Source organism: Haemorhous mexicanus, chromosome 3 (genome assembly GCF_027477595.1).
Source record: "Haemorhous mexicanus isolate bHaeMex1 chromosome 3, bHaeMex1.pri, whole genome shotgun sequence".
NCBI lineage: Eukaryota > Metazoa > Chordata > Aves > Passeriformes > Fringillidae > Haemorhous > Haemorhous mexicanus.
Window position 1 is genome coordinate 76,710,981 of NC_082343.1, and position 27,244 is coordinate 76,738,224.

At 43.2% G+C, this 27,244-nt stretch overlaps 1 protein-coding gene across 1 annotated transcript; it reads left to right on the forward strand.

Moving 5' to 3' along the window:
* Positions 1-27,244, forward strand: FAXC (failed axon connections homolog, metaxin like GST domain containing). Its single transcript, XM_059842419.1, has 6 exons — positions 1-305; positions 802-937; positions 6,109-6,305; positions 13,448-13,665; positions 19,304-19,420; positions 20,930-27,244. The coding sequence occupies exons 1-6, from the start codon at positions 37-39 to the stop codon at positions 21,211-21,213; spliced, it is 1,221 nt and encodes a 406-aa protein (XP_059698402.1). The 5' UTR covers positions 1-36; the 3' UTR covers positions 21,214-27,244.

Consider the following 27,244-nt stretch of genomic DNA (forward strand, 5'->3'; position numbering starts at 1 on the left):
GGCTCCGCGGCGGGGGATGCGGGTGCCGGGCGCAGGATGCTGTGGGGGGTGGGCCTGGCGGCGCCGCGCTCCTGCGTGGCGGACCTGAGCCGCAACCGCAGCCTGTCGCTGGGCTGGTGCGCGGGGCCCGAGGAGCCGCCGCCCGCCTTCTATGGGGGCGAGATCGTCGCCTTCCCGCTGTCGGGCGGCGGCGGCACCATGGCGGCGCTGGGCTCCGACTCCTGGTGGAAGAAGACGCTGTACCTGACGGGCGGAGCCCTGCTGGCCGCCGCCGCGTACCTGCTCCACGAGCTGCTGGCCATACGGTGAGGCTGCGGGGCTGCGGGCGGGAGCGGCGCGGGGGCTGCGGCGCTGCGAGCCCAGGGCGCTCCCCGCGGGGCCGGCGCGGCGCTCGGAGCCGCTTTCACCTGAGGGGTCAGGTTGCCGAGGTCCGCTGGGTTGGGGTCTCTCCTTCACGGTGCTTTTGCCATTTACCTTTCTTTCCCCCCCTTTCCCTCCGTTTTCCCCCATTCGCCCTTTGCAGCAGCGCAGGAGGCGGCTCCGCGGTGAGCCCTGCGCTCGCCCCCACAGGTGGCCCGGGCTGGGCCCTCTCGCTGCCTCCGGACCCCTTTGGCAACCAAAGCCTGCAGCAGCCCCCTAAGGGCTGACGGGCATGTTGCCGGGGCCGCGGTTTCTCCTTTGTCTGTTAAATGTACTGATGTCTCATGCACCTGTCCGGTTTGGTTTTGCTGTTTGCTTGTTGGTGGTTTTTTTTTTTTTTAAATTATGTTTTTCTTTTTTTTTTTTTTTTTTTTTTGACAGGAAAGAGGAAGAGCTCGATTCGAAGGATGCTATCATACTGCATCAGTTTTCAAGGCCTAGGAATGGCGTTCCGAGTTTATCCCCGTTCTGCCTGAAAATGGAAACATACTTGAGGATGGCTGATTTACCCTACCAGGTACATCTTGCAGTTTGTCTTTGCCTTGCAGCTCTCTGTAATTGCGTGAAATGGCACATAGGCGTCCTGCCTCTCGTTCCCCCAGTCTGTCTCACCTAGGGAGATGTAAGCATGCACCTGCAGCTAGGTGGGTTTGCCATTTTTGTGTCTCCAAATAAATTTAGTGTATAACCTTTAAAGATATTACTTGAATAAGATTACCTGTAGACTTAACCGGCAAAGCTAAATCAAAGTTAAAATGCTGAAGTGGGAGAATAGTCTGGAGTTTATATAACACTTAATGGCACCCCAAAACTAAAGCAGAAGACTATTTGATCCTTTAATTTCACCATGCTAAAGACACCACAATTAGACAGCTGCAGGTTCTTGTTTTTCTGGAGGCCTTACCTCTAAAGCTGTCTGGGAAGAAGTACTTACCTTTTGCTTCACCTGCCTTGGCTAGTGCTTCCTCCCCAGTGAAGTGAGATAGGATTGCTTTTAGAGGTCATGAATACTGCTCCTTAATTGTGGTTGGGTACATCCCTTGCCATCTTCCTGCAGGGAATGAAGCCTGAGCTACTCCAGTGAAAGAGAGCTGTGAGAGTGGACGCTTTATTCTCATGGTCTTGTCCATTAGCATTGAGGTTGAGTTGGGACTCAGCAAGTGTAGCACACATCTTGTGGTGTTGGCAAGCTGTACAGCACACAGGCTCTTTGAGACATGGGATGATTTTATGTGTGTGTTAAGCACTGAATGCCTTTAAGATGATAAAATAATGATGATATATATAAAGATATATGATGATGATATATACCTAAGATCTTAGGTAGAAGAAATGTCTGGACTTCTTTTCCTTTTTTCCTCGGTAATATAAATTTGGCATTTTATTCCATAGCAAGGTGTTAGGAAGAATGTTTTGTGTATGTCAAATGTTGTACAGTGGAAAACCAACCCTATTGCACCTTTTTTAACACATTTGCCATCGATATTTAACTTCATATATGGCTAAACTCCTCTACATTGGAAGAGAAAGAAAGTCTAATCAGTACACTTTGCCTAATTCTTTAAAAGCTTGAGTTTAATGTTTTCTTACAATTCAGTGGGATTTGTATCAGGTACTTGGGAGTACTAAAGAAGAAGACTTCCATCCTGTGGGATGTATTTTCCTCATTTAGGTTTACAGAACTTGCAAGATTCTGAAGCTTGAACATGTCCTTGGAGCAGGAGGACTTTGTGCACAATGCTTTTCTCAAAATAATTTGGGTAGAAATTGCACGTTTGAGGGGATGACTCTCTTGGTAAGATCTGTTTTCTTTCTAATGGCAGCTGATGCAGTTCAAAGGTTTGTGATGGTCACGTTTGCTCTGGTGGAGAGTAGGTAAAGAAAGCTGCATTATAAAAGATGGTTGTGACTGGACATGGTCACTTCTGAAAGATAACACAGCATTTGTGTGATTCAGGATGGAGTTGTTTGGAGAGCTCATGGTGGTCAGAAATCACACAGCTTTTTGGAGAGAGGAATTTCCAGAGGGTTATCCTCCCCTCTTTAGTTTTTGTTCTGAAGGTCAGCATTACTTTTTGGTGTTGTATGTCTCTCACTGTCTGTGAGTACACGAAACTGACAAGACCATCAAAAGCAACATGCCTACCTTCAGCTCTACCTCTTGTCCCTTCCTGCACATGCTTTTCTATGGCAGCTCAGGCTGATCAGAGCTGGCCTAGCTAGAGCCATGATGTTTTATTTGGTTTTAACTTAGCTTGGTTCCCCACATGCTCTGTGGGTCATTTTGTAGGATCAGGAATGGGTCCTGCAAGTGGTGAGAACACCAGGATGGCGCTTTTAGCCGTGCTGGCTTACATGGGCTTAAGGTGTTTGTGGGGTTACTGGCCCTCTGAAGGGTTTTAGAGGTAAGTTTGGTGGAGCTGAGGATACAGCTCTTTTATTCTGAAAAAAGCAGATGTTGTTTCTGTCCTTGTGTTAGGAGTGTGGTGCTACATTGGGCTCTTTCGAGTGGAGGAAAGTATTCCTGCTGCTGAGTGGGATTGAGTGGGAGGGGAGCTGAAAGGGTGCTGTTCTTGGCTGGAGTCTCTTATACCCTTCCTGTAGAGTTTTATCTTGTTCCCTCATGACTGTGCTACCCTTAGGATGCTGTAGGTGACAGAAGCACCTGATGGCTGCAGCAGTGGGGGTGTGTAGGGGGCTTCAGCAGGATCCAGAAGGAAACACCTTGCTTCCCTGCACACTGTCAGGGGCCATGATGGAGAAGTGCTGCAGGAGGCAGCTAGTGCTGCAGGAGGCAGCTAGTGCTCATCCCAGGAAACCTGCTGTGGTCATCACCTTGCTGAGGAGGGACTGCTTTGAAGGGAGGGTTCTGAAATGAAGACAGTGAGATGATCAGACAGCTTTTACACTTTTGTTCCTTGTGTTTATTGTGGTGCATCAGACTGTTGACTATTGTGCTTTGTGTTCTGCAACGTGCTTTAATGGCACATGAGGGTTGGAGTAGAGTGACATATTCCTACCTTACTGTGACCTGAATTTCTCCCAGAAAATGCACTATTGTCATGTGCTTATGTTTTCTGGAATCTGCCTATCTATGTGTGAGCTTCCATGAAAAATGATTTGGGCAGCCCCACCCCAGCTGGGCTGTCATAATCCCTAGCTGCGTTTTCAAAACATTTGATGCTTTTCTTGGTAAGGCTTGCTTTGAAAGAGCCCTGTCTGTGTGCTCATCAAGATCTTTTGGGTATTCCTTGATTTCCTCAAGAATATGAAGGGCTGAGCCTTTATGTAATCTGATGAATAATTAGCACAGCAGGAATGTGCTGTTTTCATGCCAGGTCTGTGGAAATGGCAGCCTCCTTAGGAAAAGACATGAGTGAACGTAAAGTCATAAACAGGAGTAATGGAAAATGCGAAATCTAATTTCTTTTGTATAGTACTGTAAAATTACCCTAGAAATACCTTGCGCCATTCTTTTTGTAAATTTCTTATGAATGAGGTTCTGTAGAGCTATTGTTATTGTTGCTCTGCAGGCACTTAATGTACTGTGAATGAAAAGAGATATTCTTTTGGTTTGTTTTCGGTTTTTAATAATACTGTAGCTTTTTCCTGCTTAGCAGCTGGCACTATTTTTAAGTGGACAATTGATAAATATTTGATAGTAATTAGTATCAGCCATAAGGATGCAGAGGTTTCAAGCCTAAAAATGTCTGTTTGAGAACAGTGGATACAAAAACAGTATAACGGATTTCTCAAGAGACTTAGATTTTTCTCAGGTCACTGAAAGATATTTCCTGTTTTGTTTGATAAACTGTATGTAATGAAACACAAAAATCTTTTTAGGCAATGTATGTGCTTGAAGAAAAGTGCAACTGAGTAATAACTTGCTTTTTTAGTGGGTTGCAAATGGTATGGACTGCAGTAATTGGAAGGTGTAATAAACACATCTTCAAGTCCAGTAGCTTCTGCAAACCACCAGTGTTTGTGCACAAGAAGGGAAATATCTTAATGGAAGGGCTTAATGAAGATTAAGCCAGCAATGCTCAGGATCTTCTAAACATGCTGTGTAGTTCCAGGAAAACCTTGTGCTTCTGTAGTAAAGTCATAATGAAAAATTATGGCAATGTATCAGTCAGTTTCAGTGCTGAAAGACCATTTTTGGTGAAGGAGAGATCTTGGAGGGTGGAAGGACAGGGCAGTGCTCTCCTTTCGGTTTCAGACGTTCAGCGGTTTTAGAGCTTTTGCCATGGGATTGCCCCCGTGTCACCCACACGCGCGGGTGGGAGGGATTCAGGTGCTTTATTCACCCGCAGAGGGGTGAGGTGGGTGAGACATGATATCATTCAGTGTCCCTGCCATGCTGTTTGTTTGGGCACAAGCCCTGGAAGAGGCTGCAGCCCAGAAGGCAGTGTTTCCCAGAAGCGTTACCCATTCGTTTTCGTCCGGAAGGAAGAGCCTTTAGGAATGGATGCGTGATCCCAGTGCATTGCACATCTGCATTTGGGGTGGCAGCCAGGATGCTGGCGCTCTCAGACTGAGCTGGAGGCGTGTTCTGGTGTATGCTTCTTGCTGCCAGAGCACCTTAATCTGTTTTAAGTGGATTCAGGAAGGGTAAATACTTGACACCCAAACAGATCAATCTAGAACTGCAAACCCTAAACCTCCAGCAATTAGGAGCTAGGTCCTGAAATTCTTGGGGTGACTGCCAGAGATTGAGTGCAGAGCCTTTACTGTTCAGCTTTCTGTGCTAGGAGTTTTCATTCACTAAATAACAGGATGGGAGGATGGGAATCACAAGGAAGGAAAAAGGTTGTGCCTTGTGTCTCTGCCTTCAGGAGTAAGAGAGTTGGAGACAAATGTCTGATTATGTTTTGGCAGCCAGCATGTTCTCTTATGCTTGTTACATGAGACAGAAATTCTCTAATCTCTGTTTCGCCTTGTCATAGGAAAAACACCTTGCTGCTTCTGTGTGAGTGCTGTGCTGAGCAGGTGTAGCAGTATTCAGTGTTGTAGTAGTGCTGTGCTCTGCTGTGCTGGGCTCTTGGGAGACCCAGTTGTAACAAGTATGTCTGTAAATGTCTGAGATTTCTAAGTTTTGAAGTTGCAGAAAGCAGATTTCCCTTCCGCTCATGGAATGATATGCCTTCTGGAATGATATGCCTTTCATATATGCTTGTGACTGTGTGTGTTTTGTCCTTGGAGGTAATGTAGCCATCTGAGTTGGGTAGTGAATTTGTTTTTTTTAAGGTACTTTTAACATGAAAAGTGCAGATGTGTGCAGGAACTGAATTTAGTTGTGATACCTGTGATTTAAAACTTCTTTAGAATAACGGGCAGTGTCTTCTGGGAGATCTGAGCATCGCCAACCCTTAAATAACCCAGGTATTTAAATAATTAAAAAAAACCTTAAATCGTATTATATCACATGGCACTCAGCATAAAAGCATGGAATACCCTGCAGAGCCTGGAAATAATTCTGTCTGAGTTTTCATGTAGGGTAAAGCTGCTGCTCTGATTGAATAGCCATTGCTACTCTAGAGTATTATTTAAAAAAAGAGATTTGTGGATTTGTTTCTTTAAGAACACAGAAAATTATTTAAAAATATTTATTCTCATTAAAACAGACCCTGAGGGGCTTTTTTTGTTTGTATATTTGTTTGTTTACTTGATTGGTTTTTTTTTCCTTAGAACTATTTTGATGGAAAACTTTCCCCTCAAGGGAAAATGCCTTGGATTGAATACAATCACAAGAAAGTATCTGGCACCGAGTTCATTATTGACTTTTTGGAAGAGAAACTTGGAGTGAATTTAAATAAACACCTTGGTCCGCATGAGAGAGCTGTTTCCAGAGCTGTGACCAAAATGGTGGAGGAGCACCTGTACTGGTAAGCTTGCATGGCAAAGCTGGCTGTGTTCCTGTGCTGTCAGATGTGTCCTTGAGCTTGGGCTTCTACACAAATGCTTCTTTTCTCTTGCAGAAATTTTGGGTACCCAATTATTAACTTCACAACTCTCTTCATACTTGGAAACTGCTGCTCCTTTATGTGTGCAGTGGTATGAGCCAGGGATAATTCCCTTGAACAGCTGTGCTGTGCAGGCAATGTAAAGTCAGGCCCTTTGGCTGCAGCTTTGTAGAAGGAAGCAGCAGTGGGATGCTCCTCTGTTCCATGTGACTTCTGTACAGGAGCAGCCTTGTTAGTAAAGACCAAAATAACAAGGTGGCTGAATGTGTTTGTGGTTTGTGGGGTGTAGAGGAATGAATCCAGTGTTTGTGGTGAATCCAGAATATTGTTTTCTTACTTTGACTGATTTTAATTATGTGTGAGTGATTGCAGTATGGATCATTGCCTTTCCTGTAACACAGGATTCTCCTGTTGATATGGATTATTAACAATACTGCCCATTGATAATGCCCAGTATTAGTCACAGTATCCTGAGAAGCTGAAGTATGTATATGAATGAAAAATAGAAATAGAATGTTTCTGGGACTTTATGCATTTTACTGACATCTTTGAAAATAATTCCTGTGATTTCCTCTGTGCTTTACATTTCTGTCCTTCTTAAGTGCCCTTTTCAGTTTGGGCATAGGGGCATCAGGTGGACATGCACCTTGGATACTGCATTTGCTGCCTTAGCAGGCACAAGGCTTTCTCCCAATAGTTTATTTTCTAGTATGCATTTAAGTCCTTGCTACACTAAGTTTTGCATTTATGTTGCATGTTTTTCTTTCAAAACAGTGTGTGATTTTTAAATTGAATGCATTTACCTGCTTTTTCTTTTACCTTTTGATCGAAGATCAGCAGCAATATGTGTACATGTAGTTCTTCAAATAATTTTTAGTGTCTCCTGAGAGAACAATTTTAGCACTCAGTAATTAGCATATTGAAGTGATTTGGTTTAGAAATTAAATCTTTGCCTTCTAAGAAGTGTGGCCTTCACCAGTTATACCCATGTGCAAAGTCATAGCCTCCCAAACATGATACAGGCAGCCTGTAAGTTAACTTTTTTTTTTTTTTGGTTTGTTTTTCCGCCCTCAGTTATTGCGGCTGCCAAAAGGAGGATGAAGCCTTTTAGTCCCCTAATGCTTCATCTCCTTGCCTTAGTGTCCATTGTTTCACGGTTCATAGATTTAAATGTGTTAAATGTATCATTACTCTTGGCAGGCTTATACTGCTGTCTCAATTACACAGTGCTTTCCTCTGTGTAGCAGTTGTCCATCCATCCAGGCTCCCCTGGAGCTGACTGGGCACTGCTGGACATGACATAGGCAGATGTGGAAGACAGGTATTGCAAATTCAGGCACTGGTCCAGAGAGGGGGCACCTGTTTTAACAGGTGGACAAAGTTACATCAGGAACAGCAGATGTGCATGCCTGGCTGTGTATCCCTGTTGCCTTTCTTGTGTAGTCACATAGATCTGAGTTCTTCCAAGGCATGTATTTTTGCTGCAGTGCAGTAAAAAGTCCAACTGTCTTACTGTATGTCCCTCTGGCTGTACCAGAGGCTTGATATGTTGGTGAGGTTATACCTTGCAGATTCCTGTAGTAGGCAAAGACTGAGCCATGAAGTGTTGCAGTTGTACTGCTGTAATTCCTGGAGAAAAACTTTGCCCATCCTATGCTTAACACCAAAGTAAAATCAGGCTTTCACTGTGTAGGACCATATTTCTCCTTGACAGCATTGCATCTGTGGTTGTGGGATCCCTTCGCATCTGTCCCTGAACCTTCCAACTAGAAGCTTAGGGCTTTTGCTTGGTGTCCTCATGTCCCGTGGTGAGGAATTTGAAACAGTGATTGCCTTTCTGCAGAATGAGGTATATAAAACAAGGCCTCCAAAGCAGTGATACATAATGTGATTCCTGCTGTTTTGTGCCAGCAGCATGTAAAATAGCTTCATCATAAATTAGTAACACTGTAGTAGATTTATCAGACGAAGAAGAAGAGTACATCCTGTGGTGTGCTGGCTCTGGGTGGAGCTAATGCTGGATGCTCAGCATTTCCTCCAGAAATGTTTAGTTTTGCCAAGCAGTGGCTCATCCTCAGCAGTTAGTGCCACTTACATGTGGAAGTGACTGCTGTGGCTGGAGTTGGGAGGAGTGCAGGGCTGTTGAGAACCTCAGCCTCTGGACACCTTCTCTCGGCCCCAGGCTGTGACACCCGGCAGGGCTCAGGCAGGAAGACAGAAAGTGAGCGTGCCTGTTTCCATGCTGGGGTTACACCCTATCTCTGAGATGCACAAGACTGATTTGGAGCTGGTGCTGGAGCTGCAGTCCCTGTAGAAGGCAGTAAGCCATTAAGCTTTTGCTATGTTTAGTTGGCAAAAGAAAAAGAAGTCCTCTAAACAGAATGGGTGTTGAGGTGAGCCAGCAGTGAAGAGGTGGAAATGAAATAATTTTGTGACTCTCACTCCAGGGCCTGGATCCAATGCAGACCTCTGTCATCTGCTATAGGGCTGCTCTGAGTTACCTCCACTGCCTGCAGTGACCTGTGGACCCCTAGAAACCAGTGGGGCACCCACAGCCACCTTTGGGGAATGCGTTGGGTTTTTGGTGTAACTGCAGCACATTTGTGGGATCAGACCTCTGATTAAGAGAGCTCTGATTCTCACTTCTTCTGGAGCTGGCATGCTGGGCTTGACAATACTGCTGGGATTCAGGCCAGGCACCTCCTGGGTGCCTGTAGGGCTAGCAGTTGCTGTGAGATGCTTTCTGTCACTTCGATCTCAGGAGACAGATCTTAGGATGGTGACACTAATGTGCTTAGTGAGAACATAAAGCCTTGAATATTCGGCTTAAGCAGACTAACCCATTAGATTGGCTGAGCTGTATTGTCAAACACAGCTGTAGTGATTTATAAATGTGTGTGTATATGTGTGATTTATAAATGCATGTGTATGTTTGTATATATATATATATATATATATATATATATATACACTTGCAAAGATATTTGACTTGTTTCTTGCTTTGTCTTTCAAGAAGCAAGCATCATATGTGATGAATGCTTGAAGTACAGGAAGAGCATAATATGACAATATGGATGAATCTGAGTTTGGTCAGTATTCAGACTTGCCAGTTGTTAAACATAAAATATTTTTATAATGTACATATGTTGAAATACATCAAGCCAATTTTAGGAGTAGCATCTCTCCTACTGCTAACAGTGATGAGGCTTGAATGCCGCTGGTGTCTTAAAAGCCAGTTGCTCTGAGAAGTTGCACAGCGGCTGGGGTTTCTACAGCTGATTGTGGAATGAATTTGCTATTATCCTTTTGCATATCAAGAAATTCTGGTCTGCACAGGTTCAGATAGGAAAAATAACCCCGTGTTCACATCCTTGTGAATGCTTTCCCCTTGCCTTGAAGTTCAGACAGTTTTGGGATAATCAGGCAAGCTGCTGTTGATGAGTCACTTTCTTCATCTCCTTGCCTGGTTTATGTATTGAGGCCAAAGCTGCTGTTACATTTGGACTTTGGATTTACTTCACCCCGACAGCATTGCTCTTTAATGCATTATTGTTTTATTTCTACTCTAAGATTTGTACAGATGTGCTGGCACAAATACGAATGGTAATGTTTCCCAAGATGCTCTGTTCAGGCCAGTATTTAAGTAATTATGTCATCCCATAAATACTTTGGTGTAAAATGTATAGTTAGGATGTACTGAAGTAGATTATTATGTAGACTACCCAATTTCTGGCATTTCCTAACTTTTTATTGATCATACTCCACTAATGTAGTTTGAGTATAGGAGTGATGGGTGGAATTAAATGCTGAGAAGCATATTTTGGCAGAAAACACAAATTAATGAACCCTTGAATAGAATTCTTTTAACTCTCCCTGAATTGGAGCCTACTTTTTTCCTTGTTTTGTCTACTCAGAACCATTACATTTTGGAAGTAAATTCTGTGATTGTCTATTTAGCTGCCTTCATTGCCCATGTAAATTCAAGATTTGGGACATATAACAATTCTGCTCATTCAAAGGGACAAGCAGATGTCTTAAGTTTTGTGCTTGACAGTTTAGCCTATGCAGGATTACCTAAATTCTGTGTAGTTTTCTATTCTGTCCTAGTCATTAAACACCTGATCTAATTTCTGCCTCGTCCAGACCCAAAGACCTTCTCTCCCAGGGCAAGCAAGTGAGCTCTCGGGAAATGTATTTTTGCATTAAAGTATGAGCCAATTAGCTTGGTGGGAAACCTTGTTCATTCTGTTTTATAAAATTAAAACAATTTTGGACATGGTTGATCACTCTTGGTGCGATGCCAGCTCACTGGTGTGGTTGGAGTGAGCAGGTTTAATCTTGTGCAACTGGGGTGACTTAAAAAACGCTGCAATGGAATTCCTGTGTTCTTTTTCTGTTTTGTTTTGACTTCTTTTTCTTGTTGCCCTTCTCCAGGCCAGGCCGGTTGTCCAAAGTAACTAAATTGTATGACAGAGTTGCCAGATGAAGCAGGTCAGGTCCCTATCCTGGGGAATGAGGGCCTTTGCAGCAAGACAGAGCAGTGCTTTCAGAGAGCATTTCTTCTTAGCTTATTCAAATAACAAATACTAACTTAGAGATTAGGAAAAGAACTCATTCAAAGCAGCACTGTGGAGAAGGACCTGGGGGCTCTGGTGGATGAAGAAACTGGACATGAGATGGCATCCTGGGCTACATCAAGTGAAGTCAAGGGAGGTGATTCTCCCCTTCTGCTCTGTTTGTGAGACCTCACATCTTTCCAGCTCTGGAGTCCCCAGCATAATAAAGATCTGAACCTGTTAGAGCAGGTCCAGAGGAAGCCACAAAGATGATCAGGGGACTGGAGCACCTCTCCTGTGAAGAGGCTGGGAGAGCTGAGGTTGTTCAGCATTGAGAGCAGAAGGCTCCAGGGAGATCTCGTTATGGACTTCCAATACTTAAATGGGTCTTATAAGAAAGAGGGAGAGTGACTTTTTATGTGGGTAGATAGTGATAGGACAAGGGAGAACAGCTTAAAACCAAAAGAGGAGAGATGTAAAATAGATGTTAGAAAGGAGTTCTTTACTCAAAGGGTGGTGAGGCACAGGTTGCCCAGAAAATTGTGCATGCCCTATCCCTGGAAGTGTTCAAGGCCAGGCTGGATGGACCCTGAGCAACCTGATCTAATGGGTAATAATATCTCTGCCCACAGAGTAGGCATCCTTGTAGTGAACATCTAGTTGGAAGTAGATGATTTTTAAGGTCCCTTCCAACCCAATTCATAGTATTGTAATTGTTTCCTAGTGTTCACGTCAAGAGTTTGTCCTATTCAGAGTTGCTGAAGAGACCTTGTCCTTTGCCAGGCCAGTGAAACATGACTGGTGCAACCTTCTGCTCTATAGAGTGCCCTTATGCCTTCAGGCTAGCCTTCTTTCCATTTGTCTCAAGTCCTGCTTTACCATTGTTCCTGGAACGGGCAGTCTCACACCACATCTTCCAGACAAAGTCAATGCTTTAGGACTTTCTGTAGCTCTTTACTGCTGTGTTTGTTGGCTTCACATTCCTTCTGTACTGATGGTGCCTCTGCTAAATCTGTCTCTGATTCAAACTTTGTGTTGCTGAAACCTGCTCAGTGACTTGAGTTCATCCATCAAATGTGCAGAACACCCCATTCTGAAAGTGGGGTTGAAGCATGTGAAACGTCAGCAGGATGCTTTTGTTATAATTTCCCAGGGCTGGAGGTTGTGGCATAATCTGTTGACGGTCAAAGCCATCAGTAGCAGAGCAGGTACATTTTTGTTCTTCCCTGTTTATACATTTGCAGCAAAGCCTGTTCACACCTCACTGTTACTGACTTCAGTGAAACCAGTTAGAGCAGGAGGCGCTGAACTGCAGTGGACAATGTGAGTTTGATAAAATGTATGTTATCAAAAGAAGTCGCAGGAGTTCTCCAGCAGATACTGGTTTTGGTTTTTTTTTTCCTTTCCTTTCTCAAATTAGGTGAATCACATCAGCACTAAGGAAATTATGTGAAGTTGGAAATACATACAGTGATAAAACTGAAGTCATATTCCAAACTAAAACAATGAAGCCTTGGAATGGCTTGGATTGGAATATGTATATCAGTTCCCAGTGTTTCTGAGACCTCACAGGCTTCCTGTGTTTATCTTGTCTACTTTGAGATGTCTTTAGCTGTTTTTCCAACAACCCTTGAACTTGGTGACAAAGTTCATATATATGGTCTTTTTGGTTTATTTGTAATTTCTGAAGATGCTGGATATTAAAAAAGTTAATATTTCTTTTTTTCATAGGTTTATGGAATAAAAAATCAGGATATGTTTGCCTATAATATTAATAAAGAACAACAACTAATGTGGGAAATAAAAATTCAGGCTGATAAAACAAATTTTATAAAAAGACTTTTTAAAGGATATTATTTGCCTTTTAATAAAGCATGGAGCGCAACAGAGTCCTTTAGAAATGTCTCTCTCATAAAATCAGCATTTTGAAGAGAGAGAACTGTACAGGGGAAAACCAACCTATTAACCGCTACTTCTTAATTTTTTATGCTTTATTTTTAAAAGATTGTGTTATTCTTAGTTTCTGAAGAGAAATCTTCTGAAAAATTACTGCTTCAATATTTATGTTAGAGCAAAGTTACTGCTTGCCTAAGTGTCAGAAGCATAGAAAGGAGAAAGGTTGATGGGAAAGATTGATTTTTTTGGGGGGGCTTTTGTTGTTGTTTTGCTCAGGTCTGTGCAGTCACTCTTCTTTATCTAATAAATGCGTTTTGTTACAGGAGTTTAGCAGAATCCTGCAGCTTTTACTTTATATTTCAACATGAATCTTGTTTTCTCCTGAAATGAGTCATGATTTAATGAGAGAATAAGCACTGGGCAGTCTGCCTAAGTACTGTAAAGTGAGTTTGCTCTGCTGGCGCTCTGAGTTGCTTCAGAGTCTGCTGTTTATGGAAGCTACCTCTCCATCAGGGCAGTGAGCACCTGCCTGGCCTCTGTGTGAGCCTCTGCTGGGTTGTGTTGGGCTCTCTAGGGATTACGCTGCTATAATTCCTTTCTGCATCCTTCCAGGACTTTAGCTTATTGCCAGTGGGTGGAAAATCTTCACGAGACGCAAAAGATGGTTTCGCTTTTCGGCCCCTTCAGCGACTTGCTGAAGTGGATCTTCTGCCATCTGACCAAAGGGATCGTGAAGCGGGAGATGTACGGCCATGGCATCGGGCGCTTCTCGGAGGAGGAGATGTACACGCTGATGGAGAAGGACATGCGGACTCTGGCAGGCCTCCTGGGTAAGGTACAGCGAGTTATGGTGCTCTGTTCACAGCCCCTCTCTCCACAGGGTGGAACTGACCTCCAGTGCTTCCTGACAGCTTGATCACACACAAATAATCTCATTTTGGCAGAAGATAGGGGCTGTCATTTAGTGCCTTCCTTGCTCTGGCAGAGACACTGTTTTCTTTTCCCACTGTTTGCTGCCAAATTGTGTGTCTAGAGGCATGAGAGGCTTCCTTCTCTGAGCATAGAGTTTGTGTGTTTAGAGCAGCAAACTGTGGCCTGCTGTTTTGGAAGAGCATTTAGCGATATGACCTGAGGAAAATGCAGTGTTTAGTTCTGCAAATGAAGCCTCTTTATACCTTTTCTGGGGCCTGGGGAGTCAGTCTCATTTTTTATTTCCTGGTTATATTTCCTTTCCTGGTTTTTATTTGTGGCTGCTTGGCAGAGTGCTCTGAGGCTGGCGTTTGAAAAGCCTTTGCAGATGTTATTTTGATGAGCTGAACTTTGTTGTGTTTGGTTGGTGTCAGCAGCTTTATTCAAAGCTCCCAGTGGGAGATGGTTCTGTGCTGTCAAAATACGTGTGTTTAAGATTCTTGGTTGTCTTGGGTGGATCCCATATAATTAGTCTTAAGGTTGACTTCACTTAGCTAGAATTACATGAACCTCATTTCTGTTGTGTGGCTCAGGTTGAAATGTGCACTGGAACTGTTTTGCACTGTGCTTCTTGCCTTCTGCTCCACTGAGAGCTAAGCATACTGTGCATCTGTGTAAGACTTGCATTTTGAGGAATTGCTGTGGTGCAGGTTGTCATTTTCCTTGAGGTTATATCTCTCTTGGAGAAACCAAGAGAGATGGTAGCTGTGTTGTTCCCTGTAACAATTGCTTTAAAGAGGTGGCTGAGTGGAGGACAGGAGGATGCCTCCCTGCCCTGTGCTCCAGGGGGACACACTACCCATGCTCTAAAGAGGCAGGTGTGGAGTGGATGAAAGGAACAAGCTGGGAAGAGCCCAGCAGAAGGCAGAAGCTGAGTACTTGCTGAGAAAGAGAAGCAAAAGACATGCTTCTGGACTTCCAAGCTGTTTTGGAAAGGAAGGCATTTGCAGTGGACCCAGATGTAGAGTTTTCTTTAACTTTGTTTTCTGAAACAAACCTTTGAGTTACTGGACTGGGAATAGGGTGGAAAAAACCCCATGAGGTGCCTGGACACAATGGGCAAGGGGAAAATTTGTTGACAGCTCCTCTTTTGACAGCACTTTCTTATGCTGCATTTTGTTTGTTAACAGGAACAATTATCTATTCTCGTGTCTCTTCAGAGAAAATCTGTTGTTTGGAGATTAAGAAGTTGCTTTTCTTTGAGAGGGAGGAAGGGAGGGAGCAATTAATTTTAGAAGAGGAAATCTGGTCATACCTGCTGCAGAGCTGTGGTTAGCTTCAGGTGCTCTCCTCTGTGGGACTACAGATGTTGTAGTTTTGAGATTGGCACTGTGTGGTTCCATGTTCATCACAAGGAGGTGTGGGGCTGGGACAGAAGCTGGACCAAGTTCTTAGAAGCTTAGCAAAGCCCCCGGCTCTGGCTAGATAACTGTCAGGCTGAAAGGAGTGGCAGTGGATATGTCTGTGCTAAAGTCATCCCTGTCTACCAAGAGCAGACAGAACCTTCAAGAGAAAACTAAAACATGTGCCTGAGTACCTGTAAAAGTGTCTTGATTTGCTTATTTCTCTGTAGTCTATACTGACGCTGAGATTTGTAAGTTTTCAAGTTCAAAGAGATCATTTAATCATCTAGACAGATCTCTGTGGGTCGGACTGCTTGACTGCTGTCATGAGGCCTGTGCCTTTTTGCTGGCTTGGGGATGGCTTTCTGAAAGTTTTAATTAGTTTTAATTATGAGATTTCAGCAGGTAGAGGTGCTACCATGTTTTGCTGACAGATGTTAGTTTAAATCTGTTCAAAACTGGACTTGTTTCAAATGAGAGTTTGATTCTAGCCTGCAGACAAATTATCTTCCTACTTCTTTCACCCTTCTTGGGTAGCTTGGGTCATCTCCCTGTGAAGGTAAATGCTATAATCAGTCTTTGGCTTTTATAGAAAATGTACTGAAAATCCTCAAGCGCTTCTTCACTGTATCAAATTTTTAATTGTATTATACATATGTTACTAGCAGAGTTTTTCTTCTTAACTCCAGATTGTTGTTGAGAATGTGCCTGTGTACTTCAGAAAGCCTTGATGGCTGTTTGCTGTATTCCTGTTATTTTATTATATTACCAGCTGAATATTGTACATTTTTTTTTCATCTTCCCCTCTGAAGTGAATGTCAGATTGGTCAGTGTGCAGTAACATGAATAATTTTATTTTCCCTTTTGATTATTGATGAGTTTGTCTACTTTTCTGTAATTGCCTTAATTTTCATTAACATAACTATACTTATGTTTTTTTCCAGCTGTCTGTTTATGGTAGGGTCTAGGTAACTGTGACCTCGAGGTGGTATCCTGGAATGGGGACAGGAGGTGGGATGAAGACTTCCAGCCTGACTAGAGGCTCCTCTGTTTCAAAGGGGGAAGGAGAAGGCAGTCAGCTTACTGCCTCCATATATATGTACCCAAGTTTTTTTCCCAGAAGAGAAAGTAGTTGAGATTTTGGCTGTTACCTTAAGAGCTTAAAAACAATGCCTATGGTGCATACCAAACTGTAGCTGTCAGTCATCAGGAATATCAGACTAATGCTCCCCTTTTTTAGCAAGGACCACTCACATAGGAACAAGAATAACTTTTAATTCTAAGAGCTGCTTCCAGAGAATGATAACTTTGCAGCCAAACTGTAGCTGTCAGTCATCAGGAATATCAGGTTAATGCTCCCCTTTTTTAACAAGGACCACTCACATAGGAACAAGAATAACTTTTAATTCTAAGAGCTGCTTCCAGAGAATAATAACTTTGCAGCTGTCAGTTCTTATAACATTAATTTTGAGATTCCCAATAACATCTTTGGTGCTTTTTTATTTTCTTTATTTTTGTTTCTGAGAATGATTTTTCAATCTCCCTTATGCCTATTTCCCTGACAAATTCCTCCAGATCTTATAAACATGGAAATTGGAACTAATCCCACTGTGATGGGTCAGCCTATCCCATTGGTATCACCTTTCTCTCTGTCCTGCAGTCTTTAAACCACAAAAGTAATTTCCTTGTAGTGTAGCAGTTTCCTACTGCCTGGTAATAGTGTAAGAAAGTGTGGGGAATGAGCACATGAATTAGCAATATATAAAAATACACATTTTGGTAATTGTTTAGAAGAGGCAAGTGAGTGGCCATAAATCTGTTGGTGCCCTGTCAGCTCTCTGCCTCTCAGGCTCTTTGGTAGTGAGGATTTTGAGCAGGGAGTTGCAGGCCAGCAGCTTCCTGAAGGGCAGGGGTGCTCAGAGCTGAGAACTCAGAGGTCGGACTAACCTAGATCTGTGCCTCTAAAGTTAGTTAAGTGCCCTGTGGCAGCCTGCAAGTGCTGTACCTGCCTCTGTGGAAGGGTGCAGGCCTGTGTCCCACAGACCTGCTTCTTGCTGGGGTTTCTTAACCCTATGTTGAAGTAGCTGCTTTTGAATCCTCTGGTCCATGCATTTGTAAACCGTGGTGTTGGGTACTCTCAAATTCCTGGGAATTCAGTACAAAATTGATCCAAGTCCAGTGTGACTAGGTGATTTCATTTCTGTTGGATTAGCCAGGGGATGCAGAGAGATGTTTGAGATGGTCAGTGCTATGGCAGCCTGGATGTGACAGACACTGTGTAATCTTGCCTAAGAACAGACACAGAGATATCTGGTCTATCAAAAAGTCTTCTGGACTAAAGTTGCACTGGAAGTTTTGAGAACACATTGGGAAGAAAACATGCACAGTTGCCAGATTTTGTGGAGCAGCATGGCTTAAAATCAGATTTGGAGTTTTATGACCCCACAGTTTTCTCTTCTTGCTCTTTGTTTCCATGCACCTGAAGGTGTGGGGTGTTGTGCCTGGGGAACCAGAGGGTGGGATGGTTTAGCCCTCACTCAGAGCCTGCTTTAGTTGTAGCAAGATGGAAATGGCAGTATTTCTTCCCAGTACATCACCACTATGGATTGAATCTCAAGACCCGGTTGTATGGTGCTAAATTCCTGCTGTTGGCATGTAAGTGTGGTTTAGGGACCAATTTTTGAGCTGTATTTGAGATTGATGAGTGCTTAGGTGTCTGATAAATACCTAAAAGACACAACATTTACCCTGTACAGAGTTTTCAAACAATAAATTGATGGAACTGTGGAAGGAGCTGGGGAGAGTTAACTGCATGTTCAAATGACATCTGACAGGTCAGAGAAGATGATTGTTACTGGGTGTTCCTGAGCACTGTTTTGCTGTGCTCTTGTGCAGGGGATTGGGAGCATTCCTTGTACTGTACTCTGGAATTCGATGCATTTTACACTGGACAGTTCCTCTGGACTTGCTCAATAAACCGAACATTGAATAACCTGCTGAATTACAGGCAGCTTGAAAGAATGTCCTGGGGAGATGGGATAACTGGATTTTGAGAATTCGATTAGGTGCCACATTTCACAGAGTTAATGGCACTTTGGGCTGAGGCAGGAGCAGTGCAACCAGCTAACCTGACCTCTGCAATACTTCATGTTTTACTGTGTGCTCTGTGCCTGGTCTTTGTTCCAAGTCTTCTTCCTGTGATGGGAAAACAAGTCTACAGGGGATGTTTTGTTGCAAACAGTGGCTTTAAAACATGTATTTCATGTATTTTCTTCCCTTAGTTAGTTACCCATCTGTTTGTGCTGTGGTGGCCATTTAGGACCATCATGATATTGGGGTGCTCAGAGATGTAAAGCAGAACTGCTGTGAGGAGCAGACATGTCCCTCCACTGCACCAGGCCCGTCCCAAAGGGCTGCTGTTTCACTTAGTGCCTGACGTGCCTCTGATTTCTCCCTGTCAGGGGTCAGTGGGGGTGAGGGCACTGCAGTGGTGGTGTGTGAGAGGACCTGTCCACTCCTCCCTACAGCTTTGTCCTTTCCCTGGAGATGCAGGTTATTTCTGAGCACTTGCTGAAGGTCTGACTGGTGCATCCATTTCATCCTGAACAAATAGGGAGAGAGGAAAGCTTTGGGTGTGTCTTTTCTTTTTCCAGCTGATCAGATGAGTAAATTGAACCTGGATCTGGATGGGTGGGAGGTAAAGGGTGACCAGCTTCTTTCAGCAAGTTCATGATTTTGAATTGTGTTGAGTGGTTTTGGGTTTGCACCAAAGGCAGAAATGTTTTCAGGCACCCTGAATGTGTTTTCAGGCACCCTGTAGCTGCAGAGCAGATTTTAAATGCAGCAGAACGAGTACAGTGTGTGAGTACTGCCAGCTGTGAGAAGCAGAGGAGGTTCCTTGGCCAGTGGTGGCTCTGTAATTGGCCTGGTTATAGAAGTCTTAAGCACAGGGGCAGCTGCAGTAATAGATTTCACCTGCTGAACCCTAGAAATAGCTTTGGAATCCCTGTCTTTGAGCAAGTCAGCCTTTTCATTGGAATGATTTCAGTAAAATAAATATGCTAAAGGTGGGACTGTGATTTTTTTCTTTTCTTTTTTTTTTTCATTTGGCGAAAAGTGGCATCCAGTCAAGAAATATTTGCTGTTGTACTTACAGGTGACAAGAAGTACATTATGGGATCAACTGTTTCCACTGTTGATGCCACTGTCTTTGGGCATCTGGCACAGGCAATGTGGACGTTACCAGGGACTCGACCAGAGAGACTAATCAAAGGTAAGAAAGCTTAGTGACCTCTGATTAAAAGCTCTTGGTGGCATTTTTCATGTTTCAACTTGGAATACCTTGGAAGGACATTTTGAAGACTGCAGTACTTCAGCAGACTTTTCTTGCCTTTGATGTAGCATTCGTATCCTGTAATATTGTTTTCTCTTAAAATTCTTTGTTTTCTCTTTAATGTTCTACACAGTAATTGTTTTTATTTCTGTACTTGATCTTTTCCCTGTTTAACATGGCAAAGCCTTAAAGCTTTTAAGGACTGGATGCTGGGTAATATATGAGAAAACGGAAGATCAGCCATTAGCCAAATTTTGCTGAGTACTTTCCTTGATAGTAGAACTGCAAGTGCTGTTTTCTCACTGAAATTATAGCCTTTGCAGTTCCTGAAGATGCCAGGCAAGGAAGAAATCCAGCTTGGCTTTAGAGTCACTTTGCTTTTGCATGAATTGGAAGCCAACATACCCCTCCTCCCCAGAGAGGGTTGTTCTTTGCATCCATTTTCATAGTAAAACCACACAGCATGAAAAATGGGAAGAGCTAATGAGAAAAAGGATGTAAAATAGTGTAAAAGGAGTGAATCTGACCTGTAAACCTACTCTGTGCAAGACAGCTCTGATAAACCTGTGGTGAAGAGGCACAGGCTTACTCTTTTCCTCAGATAATGAGGAAAGGATATAAATATTGGCTGTGCAGTTCTTCCCCTTGATGTCTGGGCCATCACAGGTAAAATTCTGAAGGGATCATGGCTGTCTAGAAGGATTACTGTGTTTGTTGAATTATTTTGTCTCTAATGAAAATAAATAGAAGATAATAGATTGAAATACCCAAGAGTGTGGTTGATTCTCTGTACCTATCAACCTACTTACACTGTTATGAGTACAGGTTTTACATTCACCTCCCTTTTAACACGCTGTTATTTCTTTTTTGAGTTTTTTAAATTTCTTTTTTGATTTTTTTTTTATGATTTATTCTGTAAGCATACATATATTTATAAACAAGGCATAAGATACTAGGGCTGGGAGCTGTAGGAGTGAGCTGGTGGCCATATTAAATGTGAATTTATGTTGCAGACAACGCTGCCATCTGGTGGTGAAAACCCCACATTCACTGTATTTAATAAGCATACTGTGCCATCTATAAGATCAAATTCTGTCTTTAGGATCCAGGTGTTTGCAATTAAGCAAAAAGTTCTGCTACAGAAGCTTTACAGTATTAGTGCTTGTCTTGATTTCTTTTTTTAGAGGTTGAATTTGGGATACTTACTTTGCTATTTGTGTGAACATGCATTTGTGTTTATTCCTGTGTAACCCTTCTTGTTGTATGTAGTTACACTAAAATTAAAAACAACTGCTAAGAGGATTGATGGCATCTTGGAATTTTGAACTTCTTTGGAAAGGCCCTACACGGTTTGTTTCCAAACACAGCTAATGTGATTTTGCATCATCAGGTGAGTTAGAGCATTACTGCTTGGATATATTTACTTAAGTCTGTTGTGTTGTGTTGCAGGTGAACTGATTAACCTTGCTATGTATTGTGAAAGAATAAGGAGGAAATTTTGGCCAGAATGGCACCATGATGATGACAACACTCTGTATGAATCTGAGGAAAGCAGCGAAGCAAGCAAGACTTACTCCCCTTTGCAGGACTTTAGTTTTTATTCAAGGACAGAAACATTTGATGAGGAAGGGAACAGTATTTCCCAAACCCCTGACACAGATTACACTGGACATTCCCTCTTTGACTCAGACGTGGACATGGATGAGTACAGAGATCATGAACAATGCAAGTGATGTGTACAAGTGTCTCCCATTGTGCAGATAAGCTGTTTCTTGGGATCACTCTGATTTGTTTTCTCCTTCAGGTCAGGAAGAGGTTTATACCACTTTGGAAGAGACCATTGTGCTTGATTCAGCTGTCACATACTGCTTGGACTATTTCAGCCGTATTTTGTTTTGTGTAATTGTTCAGGTGGACCAAGGTAAACACATTTAAAACACACGTGGGCAAACTGGAGGTGTAGAGGGCAGCAGGACCTTTAAGCCTATTTTTGTTCATGTTCAAAACCAGGTCCCCCATTGAAGTGGAACGGACTTCTGGGAAGTGGAGCATTTGTCACAACTGGTTTGTGTTGTTATGTTACCTTTACAGCAGTGGGTTGAGGACAGAAATGGAAGAGATATGATTGGCACAGTTTTCTTCTGTGGAAGAAAATGATGGATGCTGTAATGAAAAGGCCCTGATGGTGTTGGTTGAGTGCCATGTCAGGATAAGCCAGTGGTGTGCTGTGGTGTATCAGATTCATGCAGCACCCTGGCCTGTATCAGCAGTAGTGTGGCCAGCAGGACCAGGGCAGTGATTGGCCCCCTGTCTCAGCACTGGTGAGGCTGCACCCTGAGTCCTGTGTTCTGTTGTGGGCCCTTCACTGCAAGAAAGTCATTGAGGTGCTGGAGCATGTCCAGAGAAGGACAATAAAGCTGGTGAAAGGAACTGGAACACAAGTCTTGTGAGGAGCAGCTGAGGGAGCTGGGGGTGTTTAGCCTGGAGAAAAGGAGTCTCAGGAGAGACCTTATTGCTCTCTATGACTGCCTGAAGAGAGGTTGTAGCAAGGTGGGGGTTGGTCTCTTCTCCCAGGTAACAAGCTCTAGGATAAGAGAAATGGCCTCAAGGTGTGCCAGGGGAGGTTTGGATTGGATATTGAGAAAAACAGGCTGCCCAGTCACCACCCCTGGAGGTATTTAAAAGCCATGTAGATGTGGCACTTCAGGGACATTGTTTGGTGGTGGGCTTGGTAGTGCTAGGTTAAACCTTGGACTTGATGATCTCAAAAGTGTTTTCCAGCCTAAAAAGATTGTGTAGTTTGGCAAAGTTTCAGGGGAATTTTATTTGATAGCTACCCATACTTTGGGTATTACAGGGTCTGCAGAAAAGAACTGCTCCCAGTTCTTTTGCAGACAGTCAGGGAAGGATGGAGGAAAACATAATCCTGCAGAATGGAGCTGGTTAGTGTTTCTTGTTCTTTGCAGAAGGTTGAAATCACTACTCTAGAATACTTTATTGCAGGAGGGAGATGTCAGTGTTAACTCATCTGGAATATGTGCTGGTCAAATTTCTTCTGTATTTTTGAATTACTATGTTTTAACTCCCTGCCCATGGCTGCTGTCTGCTATTTCTAGGCAAGGCTAAAGAGCTGGGATTTGCTGCTGAAAGTCTGGTGTGTCTCAGCAGTGGATGCTTTATGTTCTTTACCAACAGACATAGCAAACCCATGAAGGTTGCAAAGCAGTTTGAGGTGTTAGTAGGCATGGGATGCTGTGTAGCTGCAAGATGTTGGCCCAGGCAATTGAATGGTTTATAGCTGCCTAGGGAGGTGCTTCAGGGGGTGCTGGGCACTGTGCTGGCTTGCAGTTCACAGTCCCTAAAGCTGATGCACGGGAGGAGGTGAGATGGGACAGTTCTCTCAGCACTGCCATGTGTGGCGGGAAATTCAGATACTGAAAGCATGACCAGAATTTACTTTAAATTGCCTTTGCTGACATATCTTTGGATCTGGATCCCAAAATGATTGCACAGGTTCTTACATGCTTCATGTTCATGTCTCCCTAAATGCAGGTTAGAGATGAGAATAAATCCATTGGATTTACTCACAGCTTTGAAGTTAAACATGTATTTCAGTGTTGCTTGGCCATGATTAGTTGATTTTGGTAGAGAGAGAGCAGATCAAACATACTGAGCTGTTGTGTTTTTAAATATGCATATAAAATTGGGTATTTGACTGCAGACTTTGTTGGTGGCCTGTTTTAATTATGACATTCTCAGTGACTTACAGTTAGATGAATCAGGATCCCTCAGCAATTTTTTTATAATGTGTTGGTTGTACCAAATGTTCTAGGAGCAGACAGGGCAGACAACTGCTTTAGGATGTTAATTGTTGATAGTTGTAGTGAATGTGGAGCTTGAAATAGCTCCAGCACTCAAAGAATAGCTTGCTCCCTAGGATCCTAGAGTGCCTCCTGCAGAGGAAAGCACCTGCTCTGGAGAAACTTGGAGTTAGCCTTGGCTTTGAAAGCAGGGACATGTTTGTCTGCACTGAAACCCCAGGTCTGTTCATGCATGGGAGCCACTGCAGTGAGAGCTGACAGGTTTGGTATGAATTTGCACCTGTTTCCACAATTCCCTAGGCATGTCCTTGAAGCCTTGTTCCAGTCAATGTTGTGGGCATGTGTTAATGGCAAAGTGAACCAAAACTGAGGAGAAAGATATCATCCAGTTACTTGGGATCCTTCTCAGGAAACTAAGCACAAAAATAGGGCACGAGAAGATAAGTCTTGGGCTTGAAAGTGCAGAGGTGATGGCCTGGGTAACTCCATGGCCAAGTCAGGAGAGACTTAGCCATGGAGTTTTATCTGCAAAAAATGTAGGTATTGATATTCTGAATAAAAGGAATCTGCATCAAAAAGTTCCTGTTTAAAATCATTAGTGTGTTGGAAATTCTGATGGAGATGTTCTCATTCATTTACTGATGCATGTTTGAAGGCTGTGCTTTCTCTATTTGTTCAGCATTGCAAGGTGTGCTTGCAGCAGATGAGTCCCAGTCATTAAAAGACCATTAAAGGATGGTCAGACCTCTTTAAAAGGATTCAATCCATGCATTTTCTTTTGAAAGCTGTCTTGGTAAATTGTCATGGGGAAACAAACAAACAAAAAGTTAACCAAAAAAACCAACATGTTCATTTATTTTGGTTTGCATCATGGAAAAAAAAAAGTGTTTTCTTAAAAAGGGAACAGTTGTTTTTGACTTTCCAAAATTTTGCTAAAAGAACATTTTCTTAGTCCTGCAGTCTTTTTTTTCCCCGTTCCATCATATCTATTTTTAATGTTAGTGCTGAGGGGCTGTAGAGAACTAAAAATAGTCCGAGAGCATCTTAATTTCCTTTTTTTTTTTTTTTTCCTTTTTCTTGTTTTGCCTCCCTCGCTGATCAAAATTGCGAGGGGTCCATTGTAGGGATGCTGGAGATCCTGATGGTGCTGCTGTGGGGGTTGAGGGTCAGCAGGTGTCTCTGCAGCCATGAAACCTGGGACAGCTGTGGATTGCCAGCTGCCCAGCAGGTGGACTGGGATAGCAGCTTCTGCCAGGAGCTGGAGGCTGATGGATGCCAGGACATCATGTCTGAGGTGACACAGACCACAAGAGGTTTTTCCCTGGCTTAGGTCCTTCTGCCACAGCCAGAAATTCACTGTAGGGTGATGTTAGGAAGGGTTCAGGGGCCACTGCTGCTCTGGATGGGTGGGACCCCTGCCCTGCTTATGAGCTGGAGCATGAGCCCAAATCCTAGTGAGCAGACAGCACTGTTCCTCCTGGTTACTTGACCCTAAATACTGCCAAAGGCTGAGTACTGCCTTTGTGTTTCCATAGTGCTGCTTTAAAGGAATGAGTAATTGGTCTGCCCCTCATTTGGCGAATGGAATTCAAAGCCAGCCCTGCATTTCCAATGGAGTTGGATTTGAAGCAGTCTGATGGCTTTTTTTCATGTGAATGGCAGTGTTTGACTGTGTGACACTCTGTCATGTCAGAAGGGATTTGTTTACCCCTGTCGGTCTCATTGGCTCTGTCAGCAGAGCTCACTGTTACCGAGTGGGGGAAACAGGCGCCGGGATGTATAGGTCCTACAGAAATCCTGCAAATGTGGTGTTTGATTTAAAAACCAAACTGAACCTGATGTTTCAGATCTGGAGGACTGTTTCCATCCAATTATAGCACTGCAAGTAACACATTTTGATCTTTAAAACCTTGGCAATGTCCCTCCAGATCTATATTCTCTTTGAAAAAATACTGCCTGAAATATTTCTGCAGCAACAGTTCAGGCACAAATTTGCTTTTGTCAGTGATGTCTGCTCAAGTAATCATGACAGTTTCATACTGTTTTCCTTGAAAGGCCTGTATCTGTCAGATGCTAAGCCTTACAAAATATTGCCTGCTGGAAAAGCGTGTTATGTGCAGATTTATGCAGGGCAGCTCACCAAGTGAAATTTCTGTGGCAGGGGATGAATTCAAGTGGGTCTTGTCCTTAGATGTTTGAATAAGAATTTGAAGCTGTTTTTTGACAAGTTTGGGGGTTTGGCCTAAGCTTCCTTCCCTCCCCAAATACTGCGAAATTATGATTTAGACATGTGATACTAATGAAGCAAATTATGCTCTCTAAATGTAGAATTAAGTTGGATGGTCCAGTAGCTTGGATACAGCAATGGGTCCCCATAGGTGTGAGTCATGGCCATACCTCTCAGCAGCTGTGATCCGGAGCAGCATGCAGGTTGTACTGTTTAATCCCACAGAACCAGAGGACTAGAGGTAACTCTGAATACTGTAGTGCCTTTCAGCAGTTATCAGTGCTGTGGGGTATCCATGTATGCTGTGCCTTGGGTATTCCCTAGTGCTGGGTGGACTGTGCAGGGGCTCATTGTGGTAGCTGTGGCTCCTCTGGGGCATCAGCCTGCTGTCATCCTGTGGCTGAGCTGCAGAGACAAGGGTCTCTTTGGGAGCGAGCCTTGGCAGTGAGCAGAGCTTTGAGCCTGCTGGTGAACATGGGCTGTTGTACTGGTGTCCTGTGGAGGGAAGTTCCCCCACACTGCACATGTGCATTTCATTTTCAGGCCAGTGACCCCAGTCTTCACAGCTTTGCCTTGGTGGAGAGAAGGGTTGCAACAGGAATCAGCTCCGGTTTGGGGCAGTCCTCTCTTTGATGGCCACTGGGAGGGCTTCGTCTGTGTTCATTCCCTATGGACATGCCCCAGTGTGAAATACTTCTTAGCAGAGGTTTCTGCAGCTCTCTGAGCAATTTGGAAAGTTAAATAGTGTTAGTCTGTGTACAGCACAGGAATTCCAGTCACTGAAAACACTGTGTGTCACTACAGTGTTAAACTCTTAGTTCTGTGTCCTGGTTGCACCACTCCCAGATTTTTCAAGGCCAGGGAGATCCTTACAGGCTTTTGGTCAGACTTCAGCATAAAAAGGTTTGTGGGATTTCATGTAATGATTTACACATTCAGCTCAACAAGTTACAGCTGAAACATATGCTTCCAAAAGGCATTCAAGTTTTGCAGAATAAATAAAATCCTGCTCCACTTTGAAGTTGTTGACAAAAGTGCCATTTGCTTCAGCGGTGCCGGAGTTTCCAACAGAGCTTCCAAGTGACCCCGAAATTACTGCTTCTCTCATTCCTGTCTAATTATGCTTAAGTAAAATTTTGCTTTATTGGGGACAGTAAGGCAAACAAGATGTGACTGTTGTTCTTTTTTAAGCTCCCTAAAAAAAGTGCTCTTTTCATCTGCACTGGTCACACTGGTATTTTCACTGGGCACTATGATTGTGTGTGTTCTCTCACTTCTTAATTTGTTCTTCTGACTTATCTTTCCTCAAATGTACAAGTTCTTATTTTTCAGGATACTTGAAGAATGCAAGTCCCAAAGACAGGGGTGTGCAATCCAGCAAGAATAAAGTGTATGTAGATGTATATGGGCAAGGGATATATCCAGCTAGCTGCAGTGTACGAGGTTTAACTAACAAAATGAAGCAACACATTTCTTAATGGGAACTCTGATGCTGCAGCTGCATTATGTTGTTTGTCTGTGAACTACACGAGACATACATTATTTTAGCACTGTTATTACTAGTTTATAAAGCCATATTTAAAATTGTACACTTAATTGTAACATAACTTTAAATTGTGCACTGTGTTGATCAATGTACATATATATGAAGATCTGTATATTTTGTCTTTACGCTGTATGTCATTGGTGTGTAAATTATAACTAATGGATCTAAAA